The 18,754-nt window shown below is 32.3% G+C and overlaps 1 protein-coding gene and 1 non-coding gene across 4 annotated transcripts; one reads left to right on the top strand and one right to left on the bottom strand.

Annotated features, from left to right (window-relative positions):
* Nucleotides 1-1,295: 1,295 nt before the first annotated feature.
* On the top strand, nt 1,296-18,422 carry LOC122575138. 3 transcript variants are annotated; one of them, XM_043743684.1, is made up of 8 exons: nt 1,296-3,233; nt 3,814-3,984; nt 7,415-7,498; nt 10,571-10,702; nt 11,948-12,387; nt 12,606-12,831; nt 13,145-13,403; nt 13,711-18,422. In XM_043743684.1, the coding sequence occupies exons 2-8, from the start codon at nt 3,840-3,842 to the stop codon at nt 14,324-14,326; spliced, it is 1,902 nt and encodes a 633-aa protein (XP_043599619.1). In that variant the 5' UTR covers nt 1,296-3,233; nt 3,814-3,839; the 3' UTR covers nt 14,327-18,422. The 3 variants fall into 3 exon arrangements, with proteins under 3 accessions (XP_043599619.1, XP_043599620.1, XP_043599622.1); XM_043743687.1 differs by lacking the exon at nt 1,296-3,233 and adding an exon at nt 9,626-9,728 and having other exon boundaries at nt 3,852-3,984; XM_043743685.1 differs by lacking the exon at nt 1,296-3,233 and having other exon boundaries at nt 3,790-3,984.
* On the bottom strand, nt 11,150-11,222 carry Trnat-ugu. The gene has a single exon. It is a non-coding gene; the product is annotated as a tRNA-Thr (tRNA).
* Nucleotides 18,423-18,754: the final 332 nt, after the last annotated feature.

Below are 18,754 nucleotides of genomic sequence, written 5' to 3'. Positions count from 1 at the left end.
CTTCATTTTTCTCCCTGACAATTCATAAATACGAAACAATAGTTCATTAAGCGTATAATATTAACGTTATACGATTGATGCGTATTGAATTCTTCTCGCTTTAATCTTTTATAAAATTTTTTTAAAACCAAATCTTCTTGAGTCTAATAAATGTCATATAAATAGTACTAACGTATCGAAACTGTTAAAAGAATAAAAAGTAAGTATACGTAGTAGTAGTATGCTAAGCTTTTACGAGCCAATGGACTTGATCAACAGTTTCTTGTCGAAAGAAGTCATCCGTCTCTGAAACAAAGCGCAAAGAAAAATATAAGAATCGATAACGGAAAATCGATTAGTCAAAGAATATACAGCTCTTTGCATACCTTAAGAAACATTTGATAAAAGAATAATTTCTAAACGTGTTGAACTAAAGAAACCTATACTAACAAAAATATTATGTGTATCTAGCAATTATATTATATATTATATATTAGATTGAATTTTTACCAAAGTTTGGTTTCTTTCAACTTTAACTCCGACTCTAATTGTGGCTTAAAAACGTATAATGTATCGTGGCATTTCGTTTCGGACTGAATACACAATTTTTGAAATTTAATCTCAATCTCATTCTTGGTTCAATAAACAAAGAGATTTAATGCTCCAGAAAAATAGAACAAAATTGAAACATGAAATCAATTATATCTACCACATTCTTCTGAAACTATGGAAAGCTTCGAAACAGAAAAACATGGTTGGATTAAAAACGAATGGAATAATATGGTAAAGGAGCTACGTAGCAGAACAGTCGCAAAATAACTGAAATTATTTATTAACAAAACATTTTCAAATAATTGAATTAACAAAACAAACCAAATTACAGTACTAATAATTAAACCAAAATTTTCCCAAAAGTCATCAATCTGGTTTAATCATCGAATTCCAACTTCAGCTCGAAACGAGGACCAAAGAAGAACAGACAAATTTCATCAAGCTGTACCCAAAAAAGGAAGAGAAGCAAAAAAAAGAAGATACAAAGCAACGTCCGATAAACACAATAGCACTCGTCAAATCGACGACAAGCGTCGACGTCGCGTCACGTCTCATTCGCAACGAACGTTCAAGAGAAGGAGACAGAGCTAGAGCAGAGGATCCGTATAAGAGAGCTTGCGATATAACACATCGATCTGCGTTCGCGCAAGCGTGTTTTCGGCGTCTAGCTCGAGCAGATTTTCCCCTTGCCACCCTGTATAGCCCGTGACCGGGATACGATACCAACAGGTGATGCTGGAGGAGTAGAGACACTCCCTCAAGCGGCATCGTTGATCGTCGTCCCCCGAGTCCTGATCCTGACGGTGATTTAGTAGCGTTTCCAGCCGTTTTTCCTTCTCCGGCGAATAGCCAGCACCCATCCAGGGTGAACAAGGACAAGGCTGGGGGACCGGATCTCGTTAAAGAAACGCAGGAAACGATGAACAGAGAAGAAAATCGTGGCGGTTGAAACATTGACGATCAGCGTCGCGTCTTCGATCATCGCGCGATGATTTAGTGAACGATTGAGTTTCCATCGGTTCGGTGTTTTCTTTCCTTTCTATTTATTTCAGTTTATACGTAAGACTTTCTGTCAAGCACGCTGTGATACCTTAGGAGACACTGAATGTACCGCCAGAAGGATTAACCTTCGATAAACCGCCAAATATCTACTCTGCTTGGCCGCTTTAGAAAGACCTAGTGATCGCGCTTTCCACCTCGTGCTTTCTACGACGAAGTTCGAAAGTTGTGAGCAACGCGTGTCTCGTAAGGTGGTTGAAAGGGTGGGAATCGTTTTCCGGTGGTGGGACAGAGAAGAGTTACGATCCGACGATGATCCAGTGCAGATTTAGTGGCTTCCTTCCGCGATGAAACGCAGAATCGTGTGAGAAAAGGCAGGAGTTAAGCGGACCATAAAATTTAATTCCATTGGACTCGTTTTAAGAGAATGGGAGTTAGGCGAGTAAAACACTTCCATCTGTTGATTACTCGAACATAGTAAACCCACAAAAAAATAAAAATAAGGAAAAGCATGACTGAAAAATAGTGCTGCAAAATAGACGGAAGAAAGATTCGATATTGCCGTATCGATAAAAAAGTGAAGCTTATATTTTGCAATTTTGTCTCATATTTTATGAGAGTTTAAGAATTTGAATGGATACAAAGATCATACACATCTCATCGAGGAAAGAAACCTGCAGGATATTTATGTCTTGAAAGATTTCTTGAGGTATTTCTCAGTATTTCTACGAGATAAATAATTGTCTCTTTCGAAATTTATCGTAGAAATATTAATGATATTAGTCGAATATCGTTTTCAAAAACACATATAAATCACGTTTCTGCATTCTTATTAAACCACGAACAAACAGTTTTCTTCCACCTTCGTAGATTTTATACAAAGGAATAAATTGATGTCAAATATCAAAATTCCTTTCTAAAATCTTCAAGTTATTAAATTAAACTATTAAATTAAGATATAAGAGTACTATGGAACCAAGTGTGAAACAAAAATATGTACAGAATATTCATACGTATAATGAATAAATAAATATAGTGGGCATAAACAGTGCGAAGCGATAAATAATGCAGATCCAATCGATGCAAATAAACAGCATCTGGAAATTCGGAATGAACATGCAAAATTGGAGCAATCGATCGCTATTGCGAAATGACCCTGGTTTATTTGATTATATTATAATGTAACGAAATTCCTGTGCAATTTAATCTACGATAAATCGCTAAATGAGATCGACGTGTCTAAGTATTAACTAAGTAAGTAGCTTTAGAAAGCTAGTTAATAATTAAAAAAAGACGAACTTTCATTGTAATACTCGTGAGGAAAATTTTCATACTGTAAGTAAATACAACAAAATTCCTATAAAAACATTTAATGGACACAACTCTGTTGAATCAAATTTGAAAAAAGAAAAGTTATATTCGTGAGAAAGGAATCGTAGAAATAATCGAGATAACATTCGCATGAGTTATTGATGAATTAGCTTGGCTCTCAATGAAACTTTTGCCTCGACCAAACACGATATGACATCTGAGTTGTTCTTTCGCAGAAAATACATGTTCAATCTGTGGAAACAGCGCGCTGCAATGTAATTAGAATCATTTACCAGCATACAGACGAGAACGGTGTGCATCCATTAAAAATATCAGACAGAAGATACGTTTCAAAGCGGGTCCAGACGAGCGACTGTGGAAAACATTCGAGGGTATTTTTCAGAAGTTCATCCGGTTGTCCCAGTTACAAAATTATCCTGTAACGTGAACTCGAATCGATACTCCCAAAATTGCGAAGAGAGGTGTTGGAAAGAAGAAACTGTTGAAAGGAACGAGACAAAGGATACGCGACGATATCACGGATAGATCGACGAGTGAAATTGTTTCATGAATGGAATTTACGTGAAAGCTAATTGGCGTTTGCTCGGTGGCTCCGCACAGCCTGGTTAATTACGGAATTAAGGAGATATCATAAAGAGAGCTCGTTGAAATGACAAACGCGGTTCAAGAACTACGGTCTAAGTACATTTTACACTCGTCTCCGAGCCGAGGTTTCTCGCCCGGGGTAATTCGCATACCTATACCACGTGCTGGAATAAAAATAAAGCGCAGTCCCGTCGGTACGAGTCCGACAACTATCATCCCGTGAATTCACAATAGTTCATTGTACTTTGATGTTCATACGTTCTATATACATATATATATATATATATATATATATATATATATATATATATATATATATAAACATATATCTGTGATCGCGATTGAACGTAACCACACGACTTACAGTGCCGTTCACATTTCTTTGAAAATTTATGACATACAGACTACTTCGTTGTATGATAAATTTCAACGGAGTTTCGAAGAGAGAAAATGGTACAAGAGACACGCAAATACATTGGTCGTTAAAAGAAAAAATAGAAGAAGATGCTGTGATAACAAATCCGAAGAGGCAGGAAGGTGAGTAAAGAAAAAAGGAATTTATTTTTCTTTCTGTATTTAACGTCATTTCTAAATTAGAAATTTTCGTAATTTCGAAATTAAAGTGGATAGAAACAAATAAATCCCGCTTGTGCCGATCTTAATCCTTGCAAATGTAGATATGATATAATTTACTTTCAAAAAAACGGAAAATCTCTAAATAAAGAAATTATTTTATCCAAGAGATTCTCCAATCCAAATGTTGACTTCACTTGAATTCTACCAGCAATTCGCTAAAACCTTATACGTAACATTTTTTAAAACGCTTAAAACTAAGAAATAATAGCATAAATCAGAGCTTACATTATCTCTCTTGAAATTTCTTATCTTACGTTCCACGTGAACGGTTTCTGTGTAAGTACCGCTTGCAAGGAAACGCTTCCATAGCACAAAGTTTAATCACAAAAGCAATCCTGCTTTCTGCATATTAAAACACCGCTCGAGGGCGAACTTAAAAGCCAAATGCTTTTGCTCGTGTTCCCGAGAATGTTCGACTATCACAAATAATCTCATAAATGGAAGGAACATCTTCTTTTAACGATGAAATATTCGAGAACACGGAGGGAAAGTTACAGGGATACCAAATTCTTTTTCCATGAATTATTCAAAAGAACCATTCTGTTACTTGCACCCGTGGTCGAATTGAACAAAGGAGAACACTGAAACGTAGTCAAAGGTCGTGGTTATGCAAATGAAAATGGCTCGGTTCGATCGTTACGGCAACTAATACTCCACAACGGATGGAATTCGTCATTTATTTTAACTATGTTTTACACTATCCGTCTAAAGTTGTTGTGGCGAACGTATATTCAAACTTTATTTAAACTTTCATTCTATATTGTATTTCATTCTGCGGTATCCAGTACCAAAGTAGAATTTATTTATTTTTTATTCATGTTGAGCAGTAAAGTAATATATAGAGAAATTGCGTAAACGCAATATTATTGAACGGACACGAATAAAGTTGTTGTTTCGTCAGGTAATCATAAAAAGAAATTTTATGATTTGAAAAAAACGTAGGTCATCATAAGACTATAAAGTACTTGAATTTCTTCAAATTTGATGAAATTGTAGGATTCAGATAGAAGAAGAGAAATAGCAACAAAGAAAAGTATCGAGAAATTCTTGAAATTCGTTTTCATAATCACAACATGAATTCAATAATGTGAATTCATTAAAAAGAAATTACATATAAAATGTTGCGTCAACACAACGTTGCTTTTTCTTTCTACTTCCATTTTTCAGTTTTGTTCCCATAAATTCAGATGAAACGTCCTCTGTTCTTCTCAAATGTAAATATACAATAAGATAACAATGTGTTATTAAATAAATTTCCCATTTATATCAAAAGATGAAAAAATACGACTGAACGTTGCATCTGGAAAATTTATCGTCTTATAAAGAAGATAACAATCGTCAAAAAGGATTTAAAAGCCCAAAACGTGTCGAGCTCTAATCGCCATAATTGTAATGAATCTTTTCATGCTTGGAAGTTCTCACTTCATGCACAATGGAGCTTACGTTTGACCTACAATGAAGTCTCCTCTCTGTGAACATTGTGTTCGAACATAGCATAGAAGGAGTAAAGAACTTTTTCAGGAACGAGTTATACGATACGATATGAATAAAAAACAAGAAATCAGATGTTACAATATCAACTGTATTTTCTGAACTCTTGTGTTTTCAAAGGAACCTTCTTCTGTGTTTTTGTACGTCCTGTTAAAAGCAGATTTCAGTATATCCATAGAACGTTAAAAAATACAAATTAAAAACTATAAGAGTTGGCAGTACGCTTGATCAACGTAAAATCTATAATCAACTTTCTCAGAGTTTTATAATCAGTAATTAGCGTTTAAAATATTTGGTCTGTTCAACAAACTGTATAATATTTTTCAATTTTCCGCATTTAAATCTCAATTACATGTACTCAAACATTATGTTGATTATAGTATTGTAAAACAATTAGTATATCCAAGTTTCCCCGTTAGCGATTCAAAGTGCTTTAGATTATTAATATCTTTTTAACGGTTCTAATATAGATATTTCTCGTGAAATATTTCGCGATTACTTAGAGCAGTAAAACTCAAAAGGTAGCAATATATTGGCGGAGGCTCTCGAGACGCGATTGAAACCGCAATCGAGCTCGAATGGGTCTCGAATCCGGAGTAAACCCGTGAAAGAGAAAATAGACAAGTTTTCAGGTTGTAAACAGAGATTGCGAAAGAAACCTTAAGGAAGGATTTGGATCGATACGAAGTGGGAACTTTCTACGGTGAAAGATGCAGAAAAGATAGGAAACAGACCCAAACAATGCTTCTAGTTGTTATGAGCGTGTAGTATGCGAGCGTGGCACATATACACATCGAAGACTGACAGATAATTTTACACGGACGTATTGTGCACGCCTGGGCTATGTCTACCTACCCTTATGTAAAAGTGAATGAGCATGAGAAGGTGGTAAAAGCCGAGGCAAGTACTATATACGTATCGCGAAGTTGAATTAAAGCGAATACCGAGCAAGAAGTTACGCCTTCTGTTAAATGAAATGAGGCACTGAGTGAGCTACTCCTCTATTTTCGTGCGAACAAGTTACAGCCGTAACTTGTTTACCGGAAACGTTTGCTACGAAATGATGCATACGAGTGTTAAATTCGATATAACCGTAGTACCCACGAGGAAGATGTTAGTTGCTTTCTGTAACGATTTTGAGATAGTTTTGAAAGTCTTGTTATGGATAGATTACTGTACTTTTATAACGTTATCAAACTATTAAAAATTTAAAGATAATATTGATTTAAAGATAGCACAGTTTTTCAACCAAATTTATTACACCAAATAGCTTAAAAGTATTGATTCACCTTTAAACTTTTAATGCTTGTACTCTTAAAAAGTTATAAAAATGTTATAAAAGTTGGATACCGTAATTAATAACTATAACCTTAAGTTGGTACTTTGAAAATTAAAAAAGGAATAACCGGTCTATCGATTTTACACAAAGTACTGAAGTAAAGTAAAAAAACAATGAATCTATGCAAAATTCTCAGTTCTATAAAAATTATATGTATAAAAGTCTAAAATGATCTTCGAATTGAACTATCAATCTATATTCTACCGACAGTCCAGAACCAAAATACTTTTATTGGAAACCAATATACCTACTTTCAAAATACATTTAAATCAAATTAATTAAACTCTGAAAACGTTTGAGTATTGCAACAACGGTGAAAATATCTCAAACCACATAAATCTGTGATAAATGTTTCGCGTTTCCGTTTTATCTTGTTTCAACTCAGTTAATTTTAACTTCGCAACTAGGTTTTCACTGTAACTTCTCTTTAGAACAGTATCTTTTATTAAATTTGTTGCACCACTAACTTCTGTTAATAATGCAGGATTTATTTAACTTCAGGAACGCAAAATGCCCCAAGGAAGCATTCACTGGCAAGGGACGCAGAGAAGAGCCTGCGGTCCAGGAGCTCACTGGAATGTCCAGGTATGTTTCAAACTTCCAACTAGAACCTCTAATATTAATATATCGCTAAGAATTTATTCGAAACAAAATCACTTTCTATCATTGATAAATACAAAATTTACAACGTTACGTCTTAATTTTTTTTTTTTTTTAATTTATTACTTCATTGGACCTGCATCTTTATTTTCAAAAATTTCTCTCGAGTATTAATATTATAGATATCGTAATCTTTTTATTTATAAATAAATGAAAATAAGTTTTCGATCATAATGAATAAAATAGAATTTTATTGTATAATGTATATTCAATCATCAAATTACGTAAATACTTTTTTTTATAGAAATAAAATTCATTCACTTTTGTTTGATCGATTATGTCGTGTTATAGATATATATCGTATAAATAGAGCGTGTATAGTAATATAGGTACGACATGTGTATAAATTGGCGCAAAGTTGAGATATGCTGATACATATTTTCTAAGAATAAATATTGGACAAATGTAGAAATAAATAAATTTATTACGAAAATATCGAAGATATAAAACAGTGTGTAGTAGAAAATACATAATGCCCTTTGTAAACTTAATAAAAGAAGTTTTGCTAAAGTAACCAATGTTTCTTATAATAAGATATTGAAATATAATTTGTGAGAGAATTGTTAAATTATTAACATATAATTCAATTAGGAATATTGTCGATTTAACTAATATTTATTATTATAGTATTATTATAATATATTATACAATTATAATTAATTTAATTACAGTAGAACTTTGTTTATTCGAACATGGAGGACAAGGCTGTTGGGATAACAGACAAGTTCCGATAATAAAGTTTCACTAGCTACTCCACTAATTTCTCTTATTAGGTCCGATAGCTGATAACCTTCAGACAACTGAGGTTCAACAACAATTCTGACCCAACATTCAGTTGGATATCGAACGTGTATTACTTGAGAATATATGTTCATATAACTGTAACATACGCTGGATCGTAGTTCGGGTAATAGAGGCCCAATTATGAGTTTATATAATTGACGCTAAATAGTTATTTATGCGTGTAAACGAGATCTGGATATATGAAGTTCTACTGTATATTATTATAATATTTATTATTGTATACATATAATAATAGTACTATAAGTATTAAGAAAATAAATATGTAAATACAATAGCATTATTACTAATTCAATATTTTTAAAAACTTCTAAGTACTATATTTTTTATACAGGGCATTGCGCTAAAAGTAGAATATAGAGTTATGATCCAAACGTTTTCTGTTTCAAACAAATATTCTTTTCTTATTTGTATTCATAGAAAATGTTGGCACAGTTTGACTATTAACTGAAATATTCAACAAGAAATACATTAATAAACATGAACAGTATATCTTTCTCTTTGAAAGATTGTTACTTGAGTAATCTTCATACACATATAATTTCGAAACTGAAACACGTATTTGATTCGCGATATTATTCCGTAGTATATGCAAACAGAAGCTCTCTTGTGCATACAAACTCGGCTACTGTATCTATATTTGCAATATGAGAAGCAATATATTAACGAGGTACGAATTTCGTGGAAATAAAAGTCGCAGTCTGTGTTCCCTAAAGCTCGATGAAATTATATCTTGTAAAAGAAAAAGTAATCCGAATAAGTTTAGTCGTGTTTTATATCTTTGATAATTAACACGTAGCTAAATAAGCTTGAACATTAAATGAAGCATGCATTCGATAAGATTTTTCTCTTATATCAAAATTTAGTTCTGCCAGATTTATGTTCTTTTTAGTACTTTTCTCACAATTTCCTCCAATTTTTTTAAATTATTACATAGAATCGATTTATACGTTTTATAATTATTTGTATTTGTTAATTATTGTATTGTGTACTTTAAATCACACAGAGAAGATTATTTTTTGGAATTTCTCTTGTACCGGGAAATATTTAACATCCAAGCTAAAGTTATAACAGACGAGTATTACTGCATACTGCGTCATAATAGAATGTGACGAACGAATCGATGTAATCATTTTAGCAGACCATAGAACTAGGTAAAGTGAAATGATGAAGCGTCGATGAATGTGCCCAGTAAGTTATTGGACATCGTCCAGGTTATTAACTGTTAACGAAAGCAATTAAATCGAATAGGTGGTGAGAGGCAAAGTGACAACGCGGTGTTTGTGGTACGCCTGCAAAGCTCTCGGAATTGGTCTACTACTAATGCTTTTAGGAGCTTGCATGGCGACCATAGGTGAGTAGATTTATGAGGACTAATAAATTTCAATCGATATAATTATTACTACAGATTATCTGAATAATTAGAAATAGTTTATTGGTCGAAAGAAATTAATCTTTATATGATATCACATTCGTTTTAAAACTTCGTAATTATTAACGCTTTTGCTACGATACATGTATATATGTATTCATTATATTATATTTATTTGCATTTATTATATTATAGTTATATTTATCTTATTATATTTACTTATATTTGTTGCATCATATTTTTTATGTTTATATGATACGTTATAAATATTTATATGCATAATTTTCCTGTATTAAAAAATACAGTTTCAGTCTATATACCAAAAACGCTTTGAGCTCTGACGCTATAGTAGCGAAAGGGATATGAAACAGTAAACAATCACGAGTGCCATCGTTGTTTCTTAAAATAGATGAAAAACAAAACACTAAGATAGCTGCATGGTATTGATTAATAATTTCCTGCTTGCTCAATGCGTGTAATTATTTTATAACGTCTGCATAAAGCAATACCCAATTATACATACATAATACATATATCACACGCGAATTTTTGATTACTGCTCAGTATGTGCAAAAAGAACTCTAGGATATTACTAATTAAGAACCACATCCAACTTATTTAACATTAACTAATAATATTGCGAATTATTAAGAGCACAAGTTGAAATTATATTATTCTAATAACCAAATATATCCATAATTCAAATAAAATGCCATATTTTACATACAAAGCCAGATCATTATCTGTATAATATCAATACATTATATTGCTCCGTTTCTTTTTAAAAATAAAATTTAAAAAATCTGTATTTGTACATCGTACAGGATACTTCGCAGATCAACTGTCCGTGGCACAAGAAATCAGAGGTAATCTAACGATAAGAGTGAAGAATGAATCACGTGGGTTCCATCTAAATAACCTCAGTTATGCTGGTCCGATCGTAATGGGAGTAGGAGGTAATGATAACATCTTACAAAAACTTTTAAATGATATTATCCCCTGTTTAAATTCTATACGTAAAAAACTACGTCCCTGTTTCAAAACAACTATTTCAAACAGTTTTATTATTCACAATCTCCGCATTTAATTTCAAATGCAAAGATAAACAAGTTTCAGCGAAATTACAAACTACGAATGAAATTATGTCAAAGAATATAAAATTTTTAATATATCGTTTAACAATTTATCAACCACAGCTAAATATATCTCTAAAAAAGAATTATAAAAGGCAAGTGATCTAGGATATTGTATGTAGAGTACTGTATGTAGAATATGATAACAAATGGGATAGATTATATATTGTTAAAACTTTAATATATTTAAATAATGTTTGATCGTGATTGAAACAATGCTTGTACATCGTACATAATATTTGTTTTTTGGAAAAAAGTAAAAAAAATATTTGCCCCCAGAGAGATTTGAACTCTCGACCCCTGGTTTACAAGACCAGTGCTCTAACCCCTGAGCTATGGAGGCTTGACGATTACGAACGTCTTGAGAACTCCTTACATGGTTCTTTATACATTTATTAAAAATGTATAAAATATATATAAAAACTTCGACATAAATTAATTATTATTTATGCAAATATAACATAATATAAGACAATTTCTCTTTACATTGAAATAATTAAATAACTTTTTCTTTAATATTTGTACACATATGTGTTATGATTAAAATTTAAATTGCCTACTTTGAAATTAATAAAATAATTGTAACAAATTTTTATTTAAATTAAATAATTGTTTGTATTGATGTGTATATGCAAGGTCATTACTAATATTGTCTCACAATTTTATTTGATATAAAATATAATACAAGTTGAAATATATTCCTAAATTAACAGATATAAATGCTTCCTCTCGACATTCGACATTACGGATAAATGTTCAAAAGCCTTATCGCACCACTTAATCCATCTATTATCGCTTTGTTCTCCGATTCGCTTCACGAATTGATTTTTTTCTACACAGAAGAATAATTTAAAAAGAACTAATTATCGGCATACTCTGTAACGTTCCTTTCAATTTTCGATCAAATTTAAAAAAATTTCTCCAATCATTCGAGGTGCGCTATGTTAATAAAAAATTGCAATTAACTTTCTTTTTAACGTTGATAATTAAGTATCATTAAGGACTGCCGAATTAGGTATACAATTTTATTAAAGCGCGATTTACAAATAACACTATGAAATCTCACAGGTTTTATCGTAGTAGCAGCCTGTGTAATGACCTTCGAGGCTCGTGATAACGCTGCCAAAGTGGTGCCGGCTCGTTTTCGCTTTAATCAAACGTCGACAATAAAAAACACAAGAAATCAACGGAATCGTAGGTCTACATCTAGTCAAACAACCAAATGGGATCACCAACTCGGCGTGTTCAAAGTAAACAGAAGTCCAAGTCCAAGCATACACGAAGTCTCTAGGAAACAATTGACCGCGGAATTCTTGCAATTCTCTAAAGAACTGAGCGAGAAACAGACTGGGCACTCGATTAAGAAAAGCCCCAGTGCACCAACGTTAATTGAGAAGAAATCACCTCGTAAAAGAACGCCAAAATACGCTGGATGTGCGTTATTAAATCCAGAATTGTTACAGAGGCATGCTCTTTCTGTTGATAATCCAAGCTACAGTCCTCATCAGGTATAACAAGAATACAATAGCCGTATATTCTTTGTTAATAAACAATTAAACTCATAACAAAAATGACCCTTGTTCATACTTGTTTTTTACCGGGACGTACTTGTACAATTTAACTTAATATCTTTAATATATATAAATTGAAAAATTTTGACGAAGACCGTTTTTGTCATGAGAGTTTATTATAAGATTGGACATAGCTAACGTGGCTTTTTGAATAGGTCAGCAGAGAAAGTTTGGATCAACAAAAAATGGGAGGCAGCCAAGTTTCAATGGCGATGGATTTGCATATTCCTAATAAAGGTCCAGTTACGTTGAAAGTTAAAGATAGATCGGATACTGCGAGACGTCATCAACTGCTTCGACAAACGAAAGTTGATTATGTCGAAGAAGTTGAGGAAGCAGTTAAATCCCCGACGGGTCGTGGTTATTCGCCTAAGTTATCAGGTCAGTTAGAAATTGTGAAGTAAAAAGATCAGCCGACAGTAATGAACTTTCTAATATTAACCAATCAAGGACTAAGCAAAGAAATAATGCGCAAATGCAATATTATTACGAAATATATTCGAATAATAAATACTTTCAAACATAAAGGCAATTTCTAAAAATAAAAGTATCATGATGTTATGAATACAAACGAATTCTTAGAATTCATTTTTATAATTAACATTGCAAATGAAATATCACATTGGCGTAACGTTGACTTGTAATAGGTTTATGACATTTATTATGAATGTTCGGTTATTTTTCTTTCTTGCAGGTGCCTACAGCAAATACCCAGACGATTTTGTACCGAGAAAAAGAAACTCGATAGATATAAGATTATTTGAGGAATTGACCGCGTCGAAAGATCTTACTAAAATATCCCCCAGAGACTTTCGTAAAATCTCCTCTCCGAGCTTCCATAAAATGTCATTTGACAAAGTTGGAAGCGAACGTAGAATTGAAAGAATGATGGGCCAACGTAAAGCTAGCCTGGAGTTCAGGAAGAGTCCCGATTTTCGCAGAGGGGATTATAGGTAACATTAAGAATTATTTAATAACATGTTCCGTATCGTACAAATACCAAAAGTTGTTACGGAACTTAGAAAACGAAACGAAGTTCAAAATGCACATTAAACGTTTATTAAAAGAAACCTTTAAAATAAGACTTTACAATTTTCATTTATTTAAAGAATATCCTTTCTATATTTCCTACCTAGTATTTTAGTATTTTTCGTCTTTTATGATTATCACAGACCACCATGATGCGAAACGTGTTAATTTTATATCAAATAAAAAATAAATCAAAGGGAGATTCTAAACTATTTAATGAATTTTTCCTAGAAAATTGTCAGTGGACAGATTCTCCATTGATTGCACGAAATACCTATCTGACGAGGTGGAAATGAGGTCAAGGGCAAGCAGTGGTGAAAATCTAAAACGACAACGACAAGCAAAACTGCACCATTCTAGGTCGGACGACAATAAGAGAGCATCTTTCGAGAAACAGCAGAAAGACGCGCAATCAAGCAGATACTCTTTGAACACGCAAGCTGTTATCGAAAGTGGTGGATCCGAATCCGAGTTCAAGTATTTCACGGCAGCATCTCTCGACACTGAAGAAAGTCGAGCAGACAATTCTGACGATAGCCATGCGATCGATGTCGATGAACCTATCGCCGCGAATGTATCGTCCGATGGACCGACTGAAGTTGATGCCTTACTTGAGGAACCTGAATTAGAAAATGTCCCGGAGATAGAGGTAGAAACGCCGAGGGATGAATTGGACGAGACTGAAACACGCAATGAAGTTTCATTAATAACCGAAAATTTGATATGTAACAATCAAGTATCGAAGAAACAAGAACAGAAAAAGAATATTCGTAGCGATGATGCGATATTGCATGATTTTGTAAAAAGCAAAGGAACTACTTTGTATATAGAGGATGATGAAGTTTGAAGAAACGATACTCTCAATTAATGGACTAATTACCTACAAAAAAATAATTGGATTAAGAGATTTAAGAGATATACGATTACTTCGAATGATTGAAAGAAGAAAAACTTCGCAACAGGTAAAAATAAGAAATGTAAAGGCTGATTGTGAACAAATTTACACGAATGAATTCCCAAGTTTTGAGTGAGAATAGGTTCGCATTTTCCACGTTAGATACACGTTTAGTAGGATATTGTGAAATTGTTTGTTGTAAAAGGTTGATACAATCACTTGTTATTTGATAACGTATCCCTTAGAAAGGTAAATATTCATAACATTGGATATGTAAGTTTAATGGAACATTGCGCGAGTTAGTAAAATTACAGCCACGTTTAGGCAAGATAGACTTACAAGTCTAGATATAGTTTTACGTGCAAGTTTGTTACGATCCTATTTTTACTTGTAATTTAGACAAAATTTGAATCAGGAACAAGCGTACTGACTATTAAAATTAGAATAATTGCTTTTTAAAAAATAAATATTTTGCCTAATATTAACGAACTCACTCCGAATCTTACGTTGTTTCACTGTATCTTATTTTATGATTCATTATATAATTAAATATTCTATCTTTCAATTTCGAACTACAATATACAGTAACGTAATGTGTGCTCAATGATCTCAAAACATAGTACAAGTGAAGCTAATGTAGCTTTTCACAAATTGCGTTTTGTTGCAAGACAATCATTTTCAAAAGAACATTATTTTCTTGACGAAAGAAACATGATAAACATAAAAGCTTTCCGCGATGATGACAAATAATATGCCCTCTTATGTGATCGATCGATCTGTACGAAATTAACGTTTACCTATAACGAAGGTACATAAAAGTTATGTTGAAATTACGATACATATTTCTACCGAGAATAATCATACAAATCTTTTACGCTATATTCTTTTTACATTATACAATTTTCTCAATGTTTATGATACGAAAAATAAAGCGAAAAAACAATGACAGTTGCAAAACGAAAATGTTGAAAATTATTCACGTGATTTCATATTTGGCAATGTATAAAAAGCCTTTCAAGTCGCTTTAAAAGTATTTAACGTAAATACATACATGCATTTAAAATATTTCGAAAAAATTGTTGATATGTATTTGTAGCGAAATTTTACTAAAAATGTATTTTCCAATTTTTAACACATATGATAAATCGTATTACCATTCCTCAATCTATATTAGCTATTAAATGACTGCTACAAAAAAAATTGAAAGAATACATATATATATAAGAGAATGCGTTGGCATTTCAAACAACGTATTTCTTAAATTGAAACGATAAACGGTATATTAAATAATATAAAGGAAAAATCAATGTATTTATGACATTTATATATGACACGGGTTTGTCATATCGTCTCAAACTCGTTTAAATACGTATGACGTACAATGTTATATTTACACAGTGTTGAGCTGTCCCTTGTAACACATTTGTGAAAGTGCAGTAATTCGAAAAGAATTAACTGCCAAAATCTTTCTTGTTCTATTGTTAAACGTTTCACGAGTTGAGGCCTATTTCATTATATCTGCATAAAATATCAAAATCGTTCTTAAATTTCATGAAAAAATACTTTTCCTTAGATGATATAAGAAGAACGAAGGAATTAAATGAATTTTGTAGGTATACTCGAATCGAGTGTAAAAGAAAAGAAATGTAGCAAAAATGACAATCCATTGACGTCGAGTGATATACCGTATATATGTTGTTTTTTAAAAACAGAGGCTTAGCCAAATGAATATAAAAATCTATTTTTATATCTCTCGTACGATGATATGGTGACATTGATAAAACACAATTGAACATATTAAGTCAGCATATAATAAAAAACAGCGTTCTGTAGTTTAATTTATTTTTAGTACGAATAATATACATATGAAATCAGTAAAACAGCATTTGTACGTGCAGAGAAATTTCTTCGTTTATTTTTATTCGATATTTTGCACTAAAAATTGGTGATAAAACTGTTGAGAAACATTTTCTAGGTAAACGGAATAAAACGAGAAGAAACGAATTGAGTTTGTTCAGAAAACAAAAAGTTGTTTATTATTCGAATTTGAATGGACCAATGGTTAAAGAAATATACATATAAAAATGATAAATCTCCGGTAATATTTGGAATATTATTTCTCTGGGCTAATATGTCCTACCCAGTGTACTTACTTAGGGAAATCTTTGTTAAATATTTTGTGTATATACGTTAAAAGCTAAAATTTATTAAAATTTTTAATTGTGTACATGTTACAAAACTGAAATATTGTTGAACATTTTTTCGTGTAATAAAATAATTTTTTTTAACTTTTATGAATAAAATTATTAGAAGCATAACTTTGAAGGAACAAAATATTTATATCGTTTTTTTAAATTTACATAATAAGAAATTTTAACTTTTGAAGTATAATTTCATATACACGATTAGGTGCAGTGAAATTTCAAAATGATGCATTCAATACTGGCGTTGCTCTGTTAATTATTCATACTGATAACATGTAAATATACGAAATACATAGTTAACAATTAACAATAAAAACATAATCAAGCTGTGATGAAATTGTAAGTAAATAAGGGTTAATAACAATAGGAAGGATTGCTTGGTATTATCGTTAGTGTTGCAAATTCGGTGCAAGATTTCAAGATATACAATTGAACTCAAGAAAAGCGGATTGTATTATTAACGACTTAAAGATACTCATGGAATACATGATTAATGTCAATTTATATATGTCGGAGTAAAATCGGAAGTATGGGTGTTTGATGAACCTTCACTAGAATTTGCCATTGTGGGTACAGCCGGTGTCGATGGTTACAAGTGTCTCGGTTGCAATAGATTACAAGTATTCGCGGCGATCGGATGGTCGAGATATAGATGACAATGGGTTCAGGTTCGGTAACGTGTCCTCGACCAACGGGACGGCGAAATAAACGTGATACACAATTCTGGTTTTACTCAACGTAATAGGTATAATGCTCTCAGTAAGCTCTCTCCGATAACTTTCTCTCGATAATTCAGTAACTAATTCAGCAACTCAATCAGCAACTCGATCAGCAACTCGACCAGCAACTCGACCAGCAACTCGATCAGCAACTCGATCAGCAACTCGACCAGCAACTCGATCAGCAACTCGACCAGCAACTCGACCAGCAACTGTCTCTTAATCCAAATGGAACTACCCTTATATAGTCTTCTCCCACCTCTCGGGTCTTTGTTTTAAGGAGAGCTGCATAATTATTTCATACCTCTGTTATTACACGTCCGTCCCGTGACCATGGCTACGTTCGGTGACTCATTATGTCACTTCGAGCCCAAGCCCATCGTCATAAACCCTGAGTACACATAATCGGATTAGCGTCTTACAACTATTTCTTAGTTTTATTGCTTAAGGGTAGCTATAATAAAAGTCTGGGCTAGGGTATTGGGGGTTTTTTCAACCATTCAAAAAAAAAAAAGGCCCCGATGTCCTCTCATCTCCGACATATATTTATTACTATGAAATTTGAAAATGTGTAGAAAGATCAATTTCTTAAAAGTTTAATAATAACATATTTAGTTCGTTTCTAATTCAAAACATTTTGTTTAAATTAAAGATTATTTCTTACAGAATTAAGAACTACGTATGATGAATACTTAATCTTTTTTTATATTACACGTAACATTATTCCTAAATGTCTGTATTAAAATCAAATGAAGGCAATAATTGTGCAATATAAACAACTTGTTTAAAAAATGTAATTCTTAAAGAATCATTATTTTACGTCCATGTTGTAGAGCAATAAAGAAACATATCAAAGGAATCTCCGATTGACAATTGAATGTGCACAAAATCTGTACTCAAGGGTATCTTTTGCAGCACTAACAATGTTCTTTGCTTGACATAAGCGGTTTTGTTGCAAGCCAATTGTATATTTAGCAAGTATATTGAAACAAATGAATATTGTAAGATTCTGGATTCAATGTAATCTTTGCATGCTGATTGTTGTAACGTCTCAATAAAACAACTTCGAAAACATAATTTGTACATAAATTATTACTTAAGAGATATAAAAGCGATTGCATACTAGGCGTGAATCATTTATCTTTTTAAAATACCTACTTACCGATTGCGGCGCAGCATTCTATCTTCATGTTGGTAACTTTCATAACTACAACTTTTCTCCGTTCATTTCTGATGAAAGGAATCCGACTAATCCAACAATCGTTAATATAAGTCGTCGTTACTACATCTTCCTTATCTACAACATGCAAAAGAATTTCTTTATCATGTATATACATAAGTTTTTATTATAAGTTATTAAATGTTTCCTAACTATGATCATATATATAAAACCAACAAAACATAAAGAATGTAAATGCACACATAATAAATAAACGGCAAATAAGAACTTAACACTA

The sequence above is a fragment of the Bombus pyrosoma genome, linkage group LG14 (genome assembly GCF_014825855.1).
Source record: "Bombus pyrosoma isolate SC7728 linkage group LG14, ASM1482585v1, whole genome shotgun sequence".
NCBI classification, from domain to species: Eukaryota; Metazoa; Arthropoda; class Insecta; order Hymenoptera; family Apidae; genus Bombus; species Bombus pyrosoma.
This window is presented reverse-complemented; position numbering and strand designations above follow the sequence as displayed.